General features: G+C 29.9%; 1 protein-coding gene across 6 annotated transcripts; it reads left to right on the top strand.

Moving 5' to 3' along the window:
* Positions 1 to 9,752: 9,752 nt before the first annotated feature.
* LOC112737307 (transcription factor-like protein DPB) lies at positions 9,753 to 13,596 on the top strand. 6 transcript variants are annotated; one of them, XM_025787151.2, is made up of 10 exons: positions 9,753 to 9,906; positions 10,402 to 10,719; positions 10,987 to 11,066; positions 11,308 to 11,351; positions 11,678 to 11,740; positions 11,849 to 11,995; positions 12,101 to 12,169; positions 12,325 to 12,423; positions 12,750 to 12,820; positions 13,070 to 13,596. In XM_025787151.2, the coding sequence occupies exons 2-10, from the start codon at positions 10,496 to 10,498 to the stop codon at positions 13,302 to 13,304; spliced, it is 1,032 nt and encodes a 343-aa protein (XP_025642936.1). In that variant the 5' UTR covers positions 9,753 to 9,906; positions 10,402 to 10,495; the 3' UTR covers positions 13,305 to 13,596. The 6 variants fall into 6 exon arrangements, with proteins under 6 accessions (XP_025642936.1, XP_072067371.1, XP_025642937.1 ...); XM_072211270.1 differs by having other exon boundaries at positions 9,755 to 9,896; XM_025787152.2 differs by having other exon boundaries at positions 9,755 to 9,906; positions 10,383 to 10,719.
* The last annotated feature ends 4,591 nt before the right edge of the window (positions 13,597 to 18,187 follow it).

The raw sequence follows: 18,187 nt of genomic DNA, 5'->3' as shown, positions 1-18,187 counted from the left end.
TGACTCATTCTTCCTTCTTTTTTTTACCCCCTTTTTCTTTTCTTAAAATATCCTTTGTAAAGAAAAGATAATCATTTTAATACTAAATTTCACTATTAAAATGTATTTTTTATGGTGTCTAATTTTTTAACTATTTAATTCAAAAGTAAAAAGCGAGACTTTTTAGGCAAATTAGACACCAATATCTTAGGTACCAATATCTATATTATCTCTATAATTTTATCTAAGAAAGAATCCAACTACAACTAAATGCATAAATAAACTGAAGTACATTAAACACATAAAAAGAAAAAAAACTACATTATATGATCAGGTTAATAATATTTAGGATATGTGATTTCAAGTGATATGATAGACTTATCACTTATATCACCTATTGCTTGTATGTCTTTTTTCTCTTAATAATAAAAACTAAAATCCCTTTCAGAAAGAGATCTCTAGAATTAACTCCGAATATGGCAAGAAAAGTTTATCTGAAGAGCAATTTACTTTTGTTAAGAAACCATCAATTTCTAAACATTAGAACCACTTCAATTGTGACATTAAAAAGTAATATTGAAAGAAAGAAAGAATTATTTCTTTACTTTTTATAAAATCCAAACATGTTAATCATGATTTAGATGTGTAAATTTTACAGGGACTTTTTTTTTTTCTGAAGAGTTTGCTAATGTTAAGGTTACTAACGAGAGTTTTTATAATGAAAATATAAAAGTTTGATACTTTCAATGTAAATTTTTAAAAATTGATGAAAAATTTATTCCAAAAAATATATATGTGAATTTAACTTTTATACATTACCAATGTTACACTGCATGGAAATTAAACTATAAATTTTATATTTATTTATTTATTTTGGAATTTATTTTTTCCATTGAAACAAAGGAAAAAGGTGGGTATAGAATACCATTAAATAGTCCAATAATAAAACATATTTTTTTATTTTTTAATAATTATTAAATAATTTTTATTTAATTTTAACTACAATTTAATCCGTTATATATTATTTAATTATTAAATCTATCTTTTATTTTATAAATTATTATTTTATTATTTATCTATTATGTTTATTAACCATTAGAAATAAAAACAACAACAAAATAGATCTTTCATTAACCGTGATCTTTATAAATATTTTGGCAATACGAAATCAACGAGTTTTTTTTCCTTGATTAGTTACGCCAAAAAAATCGTGTTTCTTGATAATTCAATCGATTGGACTTACAACACAATGGATTGAATATCGCAAGTTTCTTCAAAATTCAATCAATTAGAGATGTAACACAATCGATTGAATTTCGTACGACAATATGGATTTTCTCACAATTCAATCGATTGAACGAAATTGCACTCTAGAATATAAGTTTTTTCTTATTTAATCGATTGTTAGTGTTATCCAATCAATTGAATTTCGTAACCAATAATGGTATTTCTTATTTAATCGATTGAATTGTACTGTAAAATGAGTTTTCTCAAAATTCAATCGATTGATTTTGTATCACAATCGATTGAATTCTAGACGTAATTAATGGTATTTTCGTATTCAATCGATTGGTGTGATAACACAGATTGAATTGAGAACTGCAATATATATTAAGCCGTTATAATTGTTCCACCACTTTTTTTATAAATTATTATCTTATCTATCTTCAATTTTTTAAGTTTTTGTTTTGATTTAGATATCATAATCTTATCTTTTTCAATACCAATATTAATAATTGGTGAATAATTTATCGTCAACTTGTTTTTCAATTATCCAATTCTACCATTGTAATAGTTTATCAATCTCCTTGATCATCAATTTGTTCATCGTTTTTTGTTCATCGTTTATCCACCTTCTTAATATCTAATTTTTCTTCATGGTTTATCCATCTCCTCAATATCCAATTTTTATTCATCTTTATGCGATTTTCACTGTTGCAGTAATCGCAATCTACAGAAATCCAATCAATTTCTTCATTACAGTAATCAATTAGTTCGTGAAGGAGTCTTTTTCTTTTTATGTGGTTTAGAAAATAATCCATTGTTTTGATTCCAAGATCGAGGTTAGTGAAATAAAATTTTTTATTTTGCAATTCCTTGTTTTATTAGTTATAGTCATCTTTGTCATCTATTAAAAGTATATAGATATTATTTGAAGTATAATTTTTAATATATTAAAATTGTTCAATTAGTCACGATTAAATAATTGTAAAAGTTATAAATTTTCGAAACAAAAATAAAAAAATTTCATGTTAGCCATGGTAAAAAGACATTCAAATAGTGCTTATTTGTTTTTTTATTGGCTCATCGTTCACTCTACTGTGAATCGTAGTTGCTGCGTTTTTCATCTTCAATTGTTTATACTTTGTACTCCATTTTTCTCGTCGTTGCTGTGTTTTTTCTTCTTCAATTGTTTGCACTTCGTACTCTGCCATTTTTATCATCTGTTCCTGTTTTTCTTTAATTTGTTTAAGGAATTTCCTATTTTTTTTCTTTTTATTTACTCTAAAAAATGGTAGAAAATAAAAAAAAATCTATGTAAAGACTAAAAAATATCAATTTATGTCACAAATATTTAAAGAATGGAAATAACTTTAATGCATGCAAACATATAAATAGAATACAAACAATTTTTTTTCATAAACAATTTAATTATATAAAATAAAATATAATTGACAAAACATAATATTTGTACGACATAGTGTATATATATATATATATATAGTATCATACCAATCGATTGAATACATAAAAAACTTTAATCACGTACAAATTTCAATTGATTGTATTATCATACCAATCGATTAAATAAGAAAATACCTTGTTGCTTTGCGAAATTCAATTGATTGTGTAACAATTTCAATCGATTGAATTTTGAGAAAATCTATATTGTCATGCGAAATTTAATTGATTCTCCAATCAATTGAATTTTGAAAAAAGGTGCGATATTCAATCGATTGTGTTGTATGTCTGTAAGAAATTATATTATTATATGATGTCTCATGTATGTGATATGTCTTATTTTATTGGTTTAATAAATATTTAATTAAAATAATAAAATAAAGAAAGTTACATGATTATTTTGAAATGTAACCAACTTGATGGAAGTGGATTTTTATGAAAACAAATCAGAATTCAGTCCTCTCTTCCTACCTATGAAGTCTTTCTTCTTCACTCACCATCAATAACCATCATCATCATGGATCAAGGTTAGTAACTATTCTTATTTTATATGTGACAATCATGAATTTCAAGATCCTTATATTACTGTGATTAGTTTTATAACGTTCACTAAAACTACATAAATTAACATGTAGTATCAGAGCTTTAGGTTGTGAAATTTGTGATTGTCCATGAAAATGTAATTTTACTGCAAGATTGATATAGCATAAATATAGCATAAAATCTGCAGTTATAAGAACTTGTAATTATATTTTCAGTTCATGAAGTTTCGTGCATGATTGTTTAATGTATGGATATATATATATATATATATATATATATATGATTATAATGGATAATGCTTGTATGTATAAGTGATCAAGGCATTGCTATTATGCTGTGATATTATGCTGTGTATATATTGAAATTAGTTTCCTCCTGCTCATAAGACCAATGCTCTAACCAACTGAGCTATGGACTTTATTATGAAATTGGTTTCCATAGTTACGCACTGCGTTATTATGTTTGCATATCTATGAACAACAATTTTTTTTTAAATCCAAAGTAACGAGAAAACTCTTTCAATTTCTTTAATTTTTCTACCTATTTGTGTAGCTACTCAAATTTTAGCCGAAAGTGAACAGTATCTTTTATTTTTGTAACAATAAAAGAAAATTTTGTACTGAAATTTTAAGGTTTGTTAATCATCAAAGTGGTCAAATCTAAAATTTTAGTTAATATCATATTTATTATTTTTTATCAATTACATATAAAAAAAATGCTAAATGATAATTATTTATATGTTAATTGAAGTTCATTATTATGAGACATTTAAGGATCACCCAAAGGTTGATTAGTTGATCTTATAATTAATGAGCATGATTGTTAGCATATATATATATATACTGTTATTAGTATTTAAATATCCAAAGATATTAAATATTTTAATTGGTGCATGTATCTTTACTAAATAAAGTTAAATTTATTAGCATCATTGTGTTATTGTATATTAATATATCACCCAAAGGAGAATATTAATATACTTTGAATGTTTCTATGAATGCTCTTTGAATCTGAATAATGTGTTATCTTATGACTCAAAGTGTTAATATTAAGTATGTGATAATTGCAGCAATTCTTCCTGTCGCATTGCATTCGCATGCCACGTCTGTTCCAATGTTTAATGGGCTGAATTTTTCTGATTGGTCTGAACAAGTCCAATTCCACCTTGGTGTTTTGGATCTTGATTTGGCACTTCGAGTTCAGAAATCTGCTGCTATTACTGTTCTTAGTAGCAATGAAGAAAAAGCTCATTATAAAGCTTGGAAAAAGTCAAACAGACTTAGTCTTATGTTTATGCGGATGAGCATAGCAAACAGCATCAAGTCAGCTTTTTCCAAGTTTGATAATGCTAAAGAATTTATGAAATTTGTGGAAGAGTGCTCCCAAACTGCTGATAAGTCTCTTGCTGGGATGTTAATGGGTACTTTGACTACCATGAAATTTGATGGTTCTCGTACTATGCATGAGCATGTCATTGAAATGACAAATATTGCAGCAAGACTTAAGTCATTGGGAGTGGAAGTGGATGAAAATTTTCTTGTGCAGTTTATTTTAAACTCATTACCGTCTGAGTATGGTCCTTTCCAAATGAACTATAATACCATGAAAGATAAATGGAATGTGCATGAGTTGCATAGTATGTTAGTTTAAGAGAAAACCAGACTTAAGAATCAAGAAAATTATTCCATCCATTACCTGAACCATCAAGGAGTTGGAAAGAAAACTGGAAAGAAATATGGAAAGGGAAAGGGAAAGGGACCATTAAAGATTGTTGAGTCCTCTTCTAAAATCCAGAAGAAAGATAAGTGTCATTTCTGCAAGAAACCTGGACACTTCCAAAATGATTGTCCAAAGAGAAAGGCTTGGTTTGAAAAGAAAGATAATAAGCTTAATTATGCTTATGTATGTATTGAATCAAACTTAGTTGAAGTTCCTTGTAATACATGGTGGATTGATTCTGGAGGTACAACTCATATTTCTAAATCGATGCAGGGATTCCTTACAACCCGAACCATAAAGCCAAATGAAAAGTTTGTCTACATGGGAAATAAAGATAAAGCTCCAGTAGAAGCTGTTGGGACTTATCGGTTGATTCTCGACACTGGACATCATTTAGATTTGCTAGATACTTTTTATGTACCAAGTATTTCTAGGAATTTAGTTTCTTTATCTAAACTTGATGTTGCTGGATACTCTTTTAATTTCGGTAATAGTTGTTTCAGTTTGTTTAAGCACAACTATATGATTGGATCTGGCATACTTTCTGATAGTTTATATAAATTTAATCTTAATGATTTATATGTTGAATCACTTATGACTTTGCATCATAAAGTTGGCACTAAACATGGTTTAGTGAATGAACGTTCTGCTTACTTGTAGCATAAACGTTTAGGTCACATTTCCAAAGAAAGAATGGATAGGTTGATAAAGAATGATATCCTTCCAAATTTGGATTTCACTTATCTTAATATTTGTGTAGATTGTATTAAAGGAAAGCAAACAAAACACACAAAGAAAGGAGCCACAAGAAGTACCCAACTTCTTGAAATTATATACACGGACATATGTGGACCCTTTAATATAAACTCTTTCAATAAAGAAAAATATGTTATCACCTTTATTGATGATTATTCACGTTATGGTTATGTCTATCTACTTTATGATAAATCTCAAGCAGTTAATGCTTTAGAAATTTATATAAATGAAGTAGAAAAACAGTTGGATTAAAAGGTAAAAATTGTTAGATCTGATAGAGGTGGTGAATATTATGGAAGATACGACGAAAGAGGACAAAATCCGGGTCTATTTGCTAAATTCCTTGAAAAACGTGGTATATGTGCTCAATACACTATGCCAAGTACACCTCAACAAAATGGTGTATCAGAAAGGCGAAACCGTACTTTAATAGAAATGGTTAGGACAATGATGAGTAATGCATCTTTACCTATATCATTGTGGATGTATGCTTTAAAAACTGCTATGTATTTGTTAAACAGGGTTTCTAGTAAGGCAGTTCCTAAAACTCTTTTTGAGTTATGGACTGGGAGAAAACCTAGTTTAAGACATCTACATGTTTGGGAATGTCAAGCAGAAATAAGAGCTTATAATCCGCAAGAAAAGAAGCTGGATGCAAGAACAATCAGTGGATATTTCATTGGTTATCCAGAAAAATCAAAGGGGTATAGATTTTATTGTCCTACTCATAGTACAAGAATAATTAAAACTGGCAATGCACGGTTCATTGAGAATGGTGAGACCAGTGAGAGGATAGCTTCACAAAATGTGGAGATTAAAGAAGTAAGAATTCAAGTTTCTTCAACTTGTACTTCTACTTCTAAAGTTGTTATTCCAAATGTTATTGAGCCTAATCACAATCAACAGGAACAACAAATTATTGATCCTGTTGTCAGACTAAATAACAATCAAGAGGAACAAGAACTTATTAATCCATGGTTAATGAGGAGCCGATAATAGAACAACCATAAGAAATGGCATTAAGAAGGTCTCAAAGCAAAAGAAGATCTGCTATTTCTGATGATTATGTGGTGTATTTACAAGAGTCAGAAAATGACTTGAGTGTTGCTAATGATCCAGTTTCTTTCTCACAAGCCATTAATGGTGATAATGCTGATAAATGGTTAGAGGCCATGAAAGATGAGCTTAAATCAATGGAACAAAATAAAGTATGAGACCTTGTGGAATTACCTAAAGGATGCAATAGAATTGGGTGTAAATGGGTCTTTAAGACTAAGCGTGATTTTCATGGCAACCTTGAACGTTACAAGGCTCGTCTTGTTGCCAAAGGTTTTACTCAAAAAGATGGCGTTGATTACAAAGAGACTTTCGTACCAGTTTCTAGAAAAGACTCTTTAAGGATTATCTTGACTTTGGTGGCTCATTATGACTTAGAGTTACATCAAATGGATGTTAAAACCGCCTTTCTTAATGGGGATTTAGAGGAGAATGTTTACATGGATCAACCAACAAGATTTTTGGTTGAAGGGAAAGAACAAATGGTGTGTAAACTTAAGAAATCACTATATGGACTTAAACAAGCATCCCGCCAATGGTTTATCAAATTTAATGATACCATTCTGTCCTTTGGATTTAAGAAAAATACCGTTGATCGGTGTATATACTTAAAGGTCAGTGGGAGTAAATTCATTGTTTTAGTTCTATATGTTGATGATATTTTGCTTGCATCTAATGATCTTGGTCTATTAAGCGAGACTAAGAAATATCTCTCTAATAACTTTGAAATGAAAGATATGGGTGAGACAAGTTATGTGATTAGAATAGAAATATTCCGAGATAGATCACAAGGACTATTAGGATTGTCTCAGAAATCATATATTAATAAAGTATTAGAGAAATTCAGAATGGCACAATGCTCAACATCACCCGTTCCAATTCAAAAAGGAGACAAGTTTAGTCTCATGCAATGTCCAAAGAATAATTTGGAACGGAAACAGATGGAAAGAATTCCATATGCATCTGTTGTTGGGAGTTTGATGTATGCTCAGACTTGCACAAGGCCAGATATCAGCTTTGCAGTTGGTATGCTTGGTAGATACCAAAGTAACCCAGGATTGGATCATTGGAAAGCTGCAAAGAAAATTTTAAGGTATCTGCAAGGGACAAAAGAACACATGCTTACTTATAGGAAATCTAATTACCTTGAAATGATTGGATATTCAGATTCAGATTTTGCCGGTTGCGTAGATACAAGAAAATCTACTTTTGGTTATTTGTATCTCTTAGTTGGAGGAGCAATATCATGAAAGAGTGCGAAGCAGTCAGTAATTGCTACTTCTACAATGAAAGCTGAATTTGTGGCATGCTTTGAGGCCATGGTTCAAGCTAAGTGGTTGCGGAACTTCTTTTCAGGGCTTGAAATTGTTGACAGTATTGTTAGGCCGCTGAAAATTTATTGTGATAACTCTGCAGCAGTTTTCTTTTCTAAAAACGACAAGTATTCCAAAAGTGCTAAGCATATGGAATTGAAATACTTTGCCGTTAAAGAAAAAGTTCAGAAACAAAGAGTGTCAATAGAGCACATTAGCACCAATATTCTGGTTGCTGATCCTTTGACTAAAGGGTTATCGCCAAAAATATTTACTAATCATGTTGAAAGGATGAGTATTATGAGTTTATAGGATCAATGTATGTTTATGAAGTTTGTGTTGTATGGATATTGACATTTTGAGCTCAAATGAATTAATGTTTCTATATTACCTAATTTTCAATTTGTTGTATACATAATAGAATTAAAATAATCAGGTATTGTCTTACGATGAAGACATTATCGTTGGACTAATTATGTTATATACTTCCTAATTATGGTTCATGTTAAGAATGTGGCTAACTTTGTAGTACATAGGAGGGACTATGTCGATTAGGTGGCGTACAACCGCTATGACTCATACTAGTTTTATTCTTATCATGATAAATTAAGCTATGCAAGTAATTGCTTAGAAATGCGCATTATGATAAATATTTCTTAAACCATCAATAGGAATAATGACACATGAACCAAGTGGGAGAATGTAAGAAATTATATTATTATATGATGTCTCATGTGTGTGATGTGTCTTATTTTATTGGTTTAATAAATATTTAATTAAAATAATAAAATAAAGGAAGTTACATGATTATTTTAAAATGTAACCAACTTGATGGAAGTGGATTTTTATGAAAACAAATCAGAATTCAATCCTCTCTTCCTATCTATAAAGTCTTTTTTCTTCACTCACCATCAATAACCAAATAGAAGAAAGAATTAAGAAGGCAAAGGAATAGACAAAGTGAATTCTTCCTAATACCATCATCATCATGGATCAAGGTTAGTAACTATTCTTATTTTATCTGTGACAATCATGAATTTCAAGATCCTTATATTACTGTGATTAGTTTTATAACGTTCACTAAAACTACATAAATTAACACAATCGATTGAATTACTAAGAAATACGATGACATATGTAATAGATGAAGGAAAAAAAAATTTCATTAATTTACATTGTCAAAATATTTATGAAGGTCACGATTAATGAAAAATCTATTTTGTTGTTGTTTTTATTTTTAATGGTTAATAAACATAATAGATGAATAAAAAATAATAATTTATAAAATAGAGAATAAATTTAATAATTAAATAATATATAAATAATTAAGTTATAGTTAAAACTAAATAAGAATTATTTAACAATTATTAAAACACTAAAAAAAGAGTGAATACCCCATCCGGCCTCTAAGAATTATTTCGAAAGAATTACGAGGCCAAAAAAAAAACATCTAACCCGGCCTCTGATTTTTTTTTGGACTGATTAGTTTTTGTGCAAAAAAAAATAATATTAATTATTTTTTGATACAGAGACTAATTAGTCCTATAAAAATAAAATTTAGGAGTCAGGTTGAATTTTTTGTTAAGGATTTCGTTGTCTTTTGAAGTAATTATTAATTTATTATAGAAATTTAAAATTTTTTTCCAAAAAAGTATATTTTTGTTATTGGACTATTTAATATTTAATAGGCCAAACGTTCAAATCCTATGACAAAAAGGTGGAAAATGGAAAACATTAAGAAGCGGGGTTTGTTGAAGCCGCATTCTCTTTTCCAAAGAGAACGAAGTTAGTTCCTTCTGTTCTGTCTCTGTTGTTAAAGCTCCCAAAAACCCTAATCTCTCATTTAGGGTAATTTCTGGTTAGGCTCTATTTCTCAATACAATTGTTTTTGTCATTAAGAACGACGTCGTTGGCACTGCAAAACGATTTTGGTGAGTAATCGTAGTGTCAATATATGCAATTTTATTCTTATCCATTCATATTCATGGATGCTGAAATTGAGAGTACATATGATTTGATATGATGCGGCAAAAGAAAATCTTTTATTAAGATTTAATCTATGTATGCGATTGGGATTGAACTGAATTATTACTATAGAAAGATTGTTTAGCTGTCCAATTTCAGTGTGTGTTATGTGTTTAGGTGAACCTTATGGCTTAGGAAGATGCCAATTCTTTGATTATTTGTCCCTTGTGTGGGAAGAATTTGATGTGCTCTGTTTCTGCTGAATGCTGTTATGTATGTGTGTATGTATGTATGTCATGAGCATTTTCATTTTGTTATTCTTACAGAATGGAATGGAAAGTGGAAACACTGGTTGATTGGATTATTCAGTTTTGTTCATGTCAAACAGGTTTACCAGAAGTGGTGTTCAATTCAGTTTTGCTTCAGTTCTGTCATTGTGGGTTTCTTCCCAAGCTTATCCCTGAGTTAATTAAATTGTCGAGATGGGAACACAACCCGAACAACCATGTCCTGAGGAAGATGACGAGGAGATGCTGGGTCATGGAGCAACAATTTCGAGTCAGTCAATGTCAACAAGCAGGAGTGTGGGGTCACCGTCCAGCCGGAGTGAGCAGACAATGGCAACACCTGCTAGTGATAGCACTTTTCTCAGATTAAACCATCTTGACATTCATGGTGACGATGCTGGATCGCAGGGAGCAGTTGCGTGAGTCTTCCATTACCATTATCCTTTGAGCTTGTACTAAATCTATACGTTTGGTTCATATGGTACAAAGTGTTGTTTGACTTGTAGATTTTCTTTATTGATATATGAAATTTTTAACAATGCATTTTTTTCTCCTGGTCTGAGGTTAAAATATAAAAGGAAAACTTGCAAGTGTTAGTTATCTGCTTGTAGTTTCAAAATTCAATGCTGTCTTTGTCTTTTCTTTTGCCCCCCCAATTGGTTCTCATCCATTATGCTTATAAACAGTAGCAAGAAGAAAAAGAGAGGTCAACGGGCTGTAGGAGGAGATAAGAGTGGAAGAGGGCTCCGCCAGTTTAGCATGAAAGGTTTTTTATCTTTCCCTACCAATTTGTTTTCTTTAACAAAAATTTCAGACCTTCTATGGTTATTAGGAGTACCTTTGATCTTGCAAAATTGAATTTAGCATGTCATATACAATTGATTATGAGAAGATAACTGCAAAATTTTAGCAATGATGTTTAGATGCCTTGTTGAAGGCATTATTGTTGGGAGGTCATGATGCCACTTTTCTTACTCTATTTCTCATTTATTGTTGGCTGTCTCCAGTTTGTGAGAAGGTGGAGAGCAAGGGACGCACAACATACAACGAGGTTATCCCGTTACTTCAAATAAATCTTTTAGTAGCTATAAATTTTGCAAAATGGTTTTCAGTTCTATTGTAAAGAAATTTATCTAAATATAGAATCCAAACCAAAAAACGTGTAACAGTAATCAATGTATGTTTTATCACGTCTCTGTTTTACCCAATTTCTTAATGCTCTGAATTCTTTAAATATAGTCTACCTCTTTGGACTTGTTACCTACTATTATTAATATATTTGTTCATTTTATTGTAAATTGTGGTTAATGGATGCATCGTATTATCATAGGTATAATTCATTTTTAAATTTTATTGCGGATTTTGGTCATGTCATAGGTAGCAGATGAGCTTGTTGCTGAATTTGCTGACCCAAGCAACAGTGTTTTAGCCCCTGATCAGGTTTGCTATTCTTTGAATAAGTAACTTGTATACTATGTGCTTCATGCGGATTGAGGTTGTAAGATGTATGTTGTGTTGACTTTTTTCTTCCCGGTGAACCTTTGGCAGCAACAATATGATGAGAAAAATATTCGTCGAAGGGTCTATGATGCTTTGAATGTTCTCATGGCAATGGATATCATTTCTAAGGATAAAAAGGAAATACAATGGAAGGGTCTTCCTCGTACTAGCCAGAGTGATATTGAAGAACTAAAGGTTTGTAAACAATATTTAGTAGCAATTTTACCTGGCACCTGTTGGCTTCTTTTCTCACTGAGATGTTTGACTTTTTTCGCTTCTTCGATATAATTGATTCAACAGACAGAACGTCTTGGGATTAGGAATAGAATCGAAAAGAAAGCAGCTTACTTGCAAGAGCTGGAAGAGCAAGTAAGGAATGCTTACTCTCTAGTGATTTACTTTGGAAATGAGTTGTAGACCTTGTCTGCAAGGATATTTTGCACTTGATTATGGGAAAGCCCTAAAATATTACTTTTATTTCATATTAGTGAATTCTTGCTAAATAATTCTATTATTTCATCAAGTATGTAGGTCTTCAGAACCTCATAAAACGGAATGAGCAAGTATGTAGCTCAGGAAATGCTCCCAGTGGAGGTGTATCTTTGCCCTTTATTCTAGTGCAGGTATATTATCATCTCATCATCTCCTGTTTTTTCCTTTTTGGTGAATTTTTACACTATAAATGGTTGAACAGTTTTCCTTGGACCTTAAATTCTTCAATAATTCTTACTTAATATTGGTTGCAACACATGTTTGAACGAACTAGGTAGCATTTACATAATCAATTGCCTTAAGATTTGAATTTTATGGAATATATTGTTAATTCGTTATTAGATTTGACTTCACTTAAACTTGTAGGCAAATTAATTAGAATTATATTCTCGTTTAATGTGTCTCTTAATGGATGTAATTTCTAATTAATCTCATTCCTGGATTCTGCAAATTGTAGACACGTCCGCATGCAACTGTTGAAGTGGAAATATCAGAAGATATGCAGCTTGTTCATTTTGATTTCAATAGGTAAGAAGGCTTCAATTGCTTTACCTTGCATTCTTTCGGAAAGAATGGTGAATGTTGACTGTATTTATCTTGTGTATTCTTGATTTTTGAGATTTCTTATTTAGTATAATCACATGGTCAAACGGCACCGCACTATAATGGTCAAATGGAATTGTGTGAAGAATTGTTCTTCCACTTCCCTAGCATCTTATCCATTGGAACTTTTTAATGTCGAAATTTAGTTTCTTACTTTCTATGCTCTCTTTGCAGTACTCCTTTTGAGCTGCATGATGACAACTATGTTCTCAAGGCAATGAAATTTTCTGAAAGGCCTCAGAACGATAATAATGTAACGCCAAATGTTACAGATGGCGGTGAAGGTTCTAGCATGTCAGGGTTGTTTCATGTGCAGGCTCCTACCACAGTTTCAAACCCACCCGTGAGGCCTCCATCATCACCACCACTTCCTGGAATATTGAAGGCCAGGGTCAAGCCTGAGCACTAATATGAACTTCTGCCATATTCTCTTGCCTGAGCATGTCTGTATATTTTGTAAAGTAATTTTTCAAGAATTAATTGATAGACCTTCATAAAAATCATCCAACTGGTATAGCCAATTCACCCTCTAGGTAAGCAGCAGATTAGTTGTTGGTCTGCTTTTCTGTATTTTTGGCAAATTCTTTGCCTACTATATTTCCTATTTTACTAACATAACTAATTATTTTTTCTTCCTTTAGACATTTTTTTTCTTTAACTTTGTCATTTTCGGGTTATAATAGAGAAATTGGTTAATACTATTTCACTGATTGTAAGCCATTCAGTCTTATGCCAATCCTAGTATTTGGGTTAATACATCTTATGTGTAGTAGGCCTTGTTTTCTTTCAATACATAAATCAAGTTTAAATGAAAAAAAAAGGTTATTTAATACGATATTCTTTTGGAAGGTCATGGACTGCTTGCTATATATATATATATATACAGATGAAGCATCTTTTTTCCTATTTCTGGTTATAAAATATGCTTATTCATGCATTATGATGTTTTTATGAGCCGCCCAAAAAACGTGTTAGTCTTTAATTGAAGGCCATGTTATAGTTGGCAACGAAGTGACGGAGCCTCCAAGACTTGGTAGCTCTATAATACTAAGATACTGATGTGTATTATTGTTATAAGATCATTGTGTGTAAGCTTCATTCTATAGCTTTTCGAGTTTTGATTCATCAAGAGATCAGAAGTTGTTTCAGGTCTGAGCATTTGGATGTTCTCCATTTGTCGTATGCCGATGCAAATTGTTCACATCTCTTTCCAAGTGCTAACTTGGATGGTGGAATGGAATGATGAGCTTGTTGACTCAATTCTTGATCATTTGAAATTCATACAAGGAAATGGACTTGGACACCTCACTTCATTTGAAAAACTTCAATCTATCAAGTTACCTTGAATCGCCTATCCCTTGGCCCGGTAAGTGAATGACTAATCCGTCACAAATCGGAGTTCTATTTAAGAGTTTGTTGCTAGTCAATAGATTGCTGCATGCATAAGATAGGATTCGAACCTCCGACACTTGTTTAAGTGGACTAGTGAGTTAATCACTAAATCAACCCAAATTTATTTTGAACTAGTTATTTATCTCGTCATTTCTTAAAAGGTTTCTGGAATCTTGCAACTTGCATACAAAGGAAAGGGAGTAATGGCAATTCTTAACATTTTTTTTTTCGGACATGGAGAATACTTATGGGCTTGTACTCTGTCTTAATAAAAAAACATATTTTAGGGTCACGTCCATCTTGAATTAAATCTATAATTCATTTTGAAATTCGATAAAACGCTTTCTGTACAAAAAAAAAATTAAATAAATAAAAGAACGCATTTTTGTATAGAACTTATTTTCTATTTTTTTTTAAACAAAGATAGAGCTACAGAAAGCAAAAGTTTATATTAAAATGTTATGTATTTTTTCATCACTGCTAAATTAAATTTTTCAATATCTTGTAACTTTTAACAAAGCCAAGTTCATTACATAAAATGTTAGCCTGATATTAGTTGGTGACACTAAAAATATGTACAATAATATTTTATTAAATTAAAGATAAGTTAAGGTAAAAGTTTACCATAACACGCAAGTTACAACTCAGCTAACCATATATTTAGTAGAAATAGAAACAGGATGATTGAGATTCACTAAAATTCAAATTTCATTAGTAATTTAGGAAAGTTAAGATAAAAGTTCTTGTTCCATCTTACAAAGTAGATATATTACCTAGTGTTGCAAATTGAATTCAGAATTTCATCATATATAGTCGTTTATGTGATAATATCTAGCCATGAAATGACTAAATAAAGGGAAGTAGTGGGGGAACCCTTCAAGTACTCTTAACCAAAACAATAATAATAAAATACATTCCAATAAATATTGTGGTCAAACTCAAACTGATTTTAAGTAATTATCAGTGGCTTGAAAGTTAATGTCAAAAGAGAATCATGAGTTATATATACACATGAAGAATTAGTATATGATTTTGGTGAGATTTCGGCGCAATAATACAGAATTTCTATTAATAAATAAATAAATAAGTAAATTAATTAACTTATTAAATGGAACGGAATTATTCCCCCACTTACAGCAACTTAACCAATTATTGGAGGTTAAAGTTTATTTGGAGATACAAATAAAATTAAGTGGGTGACTTGGATTAGAAATGAGACCATACAAGAAGCTATCATTATCCCTCATAATGATTTGTAGTTAAAGAATTTAGCCATATATTAATAGTATTTATAGTCGAAGCAATTATATCCAGCCACGTGGCAGTTTCATGAGTTAACAATGAAGTGGGCACTTTATTTTGTCAAGTTCTGAAAATGACGTATTTAGTAAGGAATAATTATCATAAATAATAAATCCATAATCATCAATCATAGAATAAAGAAAGGATGTTGCTCTATCTTTAGATTATTTGTTTATCAAGTCCAACCAATTTTGATTTGTTCAATGAAAAATTCAATTAATAATAACATATCCTTCCATACAACTTTAATTATCTCATATTAATTTTAATTTAGTCAGAAGTTGATACATGATATATGTCCCATTAGAAATAGAAAATTGTTGACTATGCTATCTGCTAATATTCAAAAGTTTTGGTCCATTTTTCATTCTTCATTTTATTAGGATTGCGTATAACAATACAATAAATAAGGATATATAGTTTGCTGAAGTATTTTCTTTATTTCCTGTACACTAAAAAACAATTTGTCACTATACTATTAACAAAATTAGATAAGTTAATTAATAAATCAATTACATTACGTGTATATATATCAAAATTAGTTATCAAAATCAGCCATCATTATAAAATATATATTAAAATATAAATATATATTAAAAATAAATTAAACTATATATATGTTTATACATAAATATATTAGTAACTAATTTTAATGTACAAATAGTATTTTTATTAATAAATATATCACTTATATATAAGAATCCGAATGAAATCAAGACAAAACTTTCAAACGTCACGAGTGGGTGTCTATTTTAAATGAAAATTTCGATACAAATAACATGAAAGAGAAGAGAGGCCAGGGAAATTTTGTAATATGACATTACTAGTAGGAATTTTGAAATATATATTATTTATTAGCTTTTAGTAAGACAATAAAATTAAGGGGAGAAAACGGTTATCATTGGACGGTTTGTATATATAATATAATGGGAGATATATATATATATATATATATATAACAAGAAAACAAAAATATGAAGGAGATTTGAAGACAAATCCAACAATGTAGAGTCATACTCATGAAAGGCACTAGACTTTGAGAAGAAATTGGTGTGCAGAGAATCGGACCCATTAGGGTCAACACTAATCAACATTGTATGCTATTAATTTATAAGGTTTCAGCTTCATTGCCATTTTTTTTTTTTTTAAATTTGTGCTTTAAAATATTCAACAATTATATTATATAATAGATATATAAAAAAACATTCATCAATTAATTATCGTAAAATGATATATATTTGATATTCATGAAAAAAAAAAAAATTGATTTTACTGTTGTAAAAATATTTGATTATTTTTTTATGATATATTTATTTATTATAATAGAGTCCTAATATATTTGGAACCAAGCAAAAACATGATATCACACGTATACAACATATTTATTGACATAGCTACTTCATTGGGAAGTTTTAATCTCAAAGGGATCAATTACTATTTACTGCATCTGGAGATGGTTATTCTGAACAACTGAAAAATAATAATGATCAACTGTTAAAATCAACTACTAATTTTAATAAGTTATATTACTATAACATAAAGAGAAATTAAAACCTCTACTAAAATTGAATGCTAAACTTATAGATTTTGATTATGTTTGGTAATTATAATAAGACAATAAACACAAAACGTTAAAATTGAAATAGTATCTTTAATATTATGTTTGGTAATTATTGTATATCACCTTCTTGCTCACTATCTATATCATATATGAATATAAGAGGTTGCATTATTTTCTATGAAATATATATTTTTATTTCACTTTTAAATTAATTAATTACAATTATTTATTTATCTTGATTTATTATATTTTTTTCCTTAATTTCTTCTCACTTTTTTAATTTGAGAGTTTATAAAAATGTTTAATTGACATGTATTTTAGGGAAGAAAAATAGTAATGATAAATTACTTGTGTTGAAAGTCATATTTTGATTGATGTGTCAGGAATGGATATTATTTGTAGTCGCAAAAGACAAAGCATGTTTCCATTCGAAAATGAATTTCTGAATTTCATTTTCACCATATACGGCCCACGGCATCTCATTTCACTTTGCATAATGCATATGCCCCTCTATCACACCTTTTTTTTTTTATTACTATTTTTAGTTTTTTTTTTTTACTACTTATCGATGGATATAGTCGAATTATGGCCTCTATGTGTTTGTTTTTTTTTTCCAGAACTTTTTCATTTTTAATATTTCTAAAAAAATTAAAATTATTTTAAGAAAATTGTTGAGTATCATTGGAATTATCATTGGATTTAGCATCAACATGTACTGGCGGATTTAGCGTTGAATTTTCCGACGAAAAAGAGGAGAAATTCGTCACCAAAAAAGATTACCGTCGAAACAACTTTTCTGTCACTAAAGCCAATGGTAATTATTGGCGCAAAAACGTAACTCACTCATGCCAATTTTATCGTCGGTATATTCTGCCGGTATTACAGTTTAGTGAAACGCGTCGTTTTGGTAATTTACCGGCAGATGACGATAAAATTGGGGTAAAATTCAAACGTAAAACCCTTTCCCCTCACTTCTGCGAACACCTTCTCTCTCTTCTCTTTCTCTCTTATCATCTTCTCTCTCACTCCCCGTCAAA

The sequence above is a fragment of the Arachis hypogaea genome, chromosome 13, assembly GCF_003086295.3.
Source record: "Arachis hypogaea cultivar Tifrunner chromosome 13, arahy.Tifrunner.gnm2.J5K5, whole genome shotgun sequence".
Classification (NCBI taxonomy): domain Eukaryota; kingdom Viridiplantae; phylum Streptophyta; class Magnoliopsida; order Fabales; family Fabaceae; genus Arachis; species Arachis hypogaea.
Note: the sequence above shows the minus strand (reverse complement) of the source record. Positions and strands in the feature narration are given on the sequence as shown.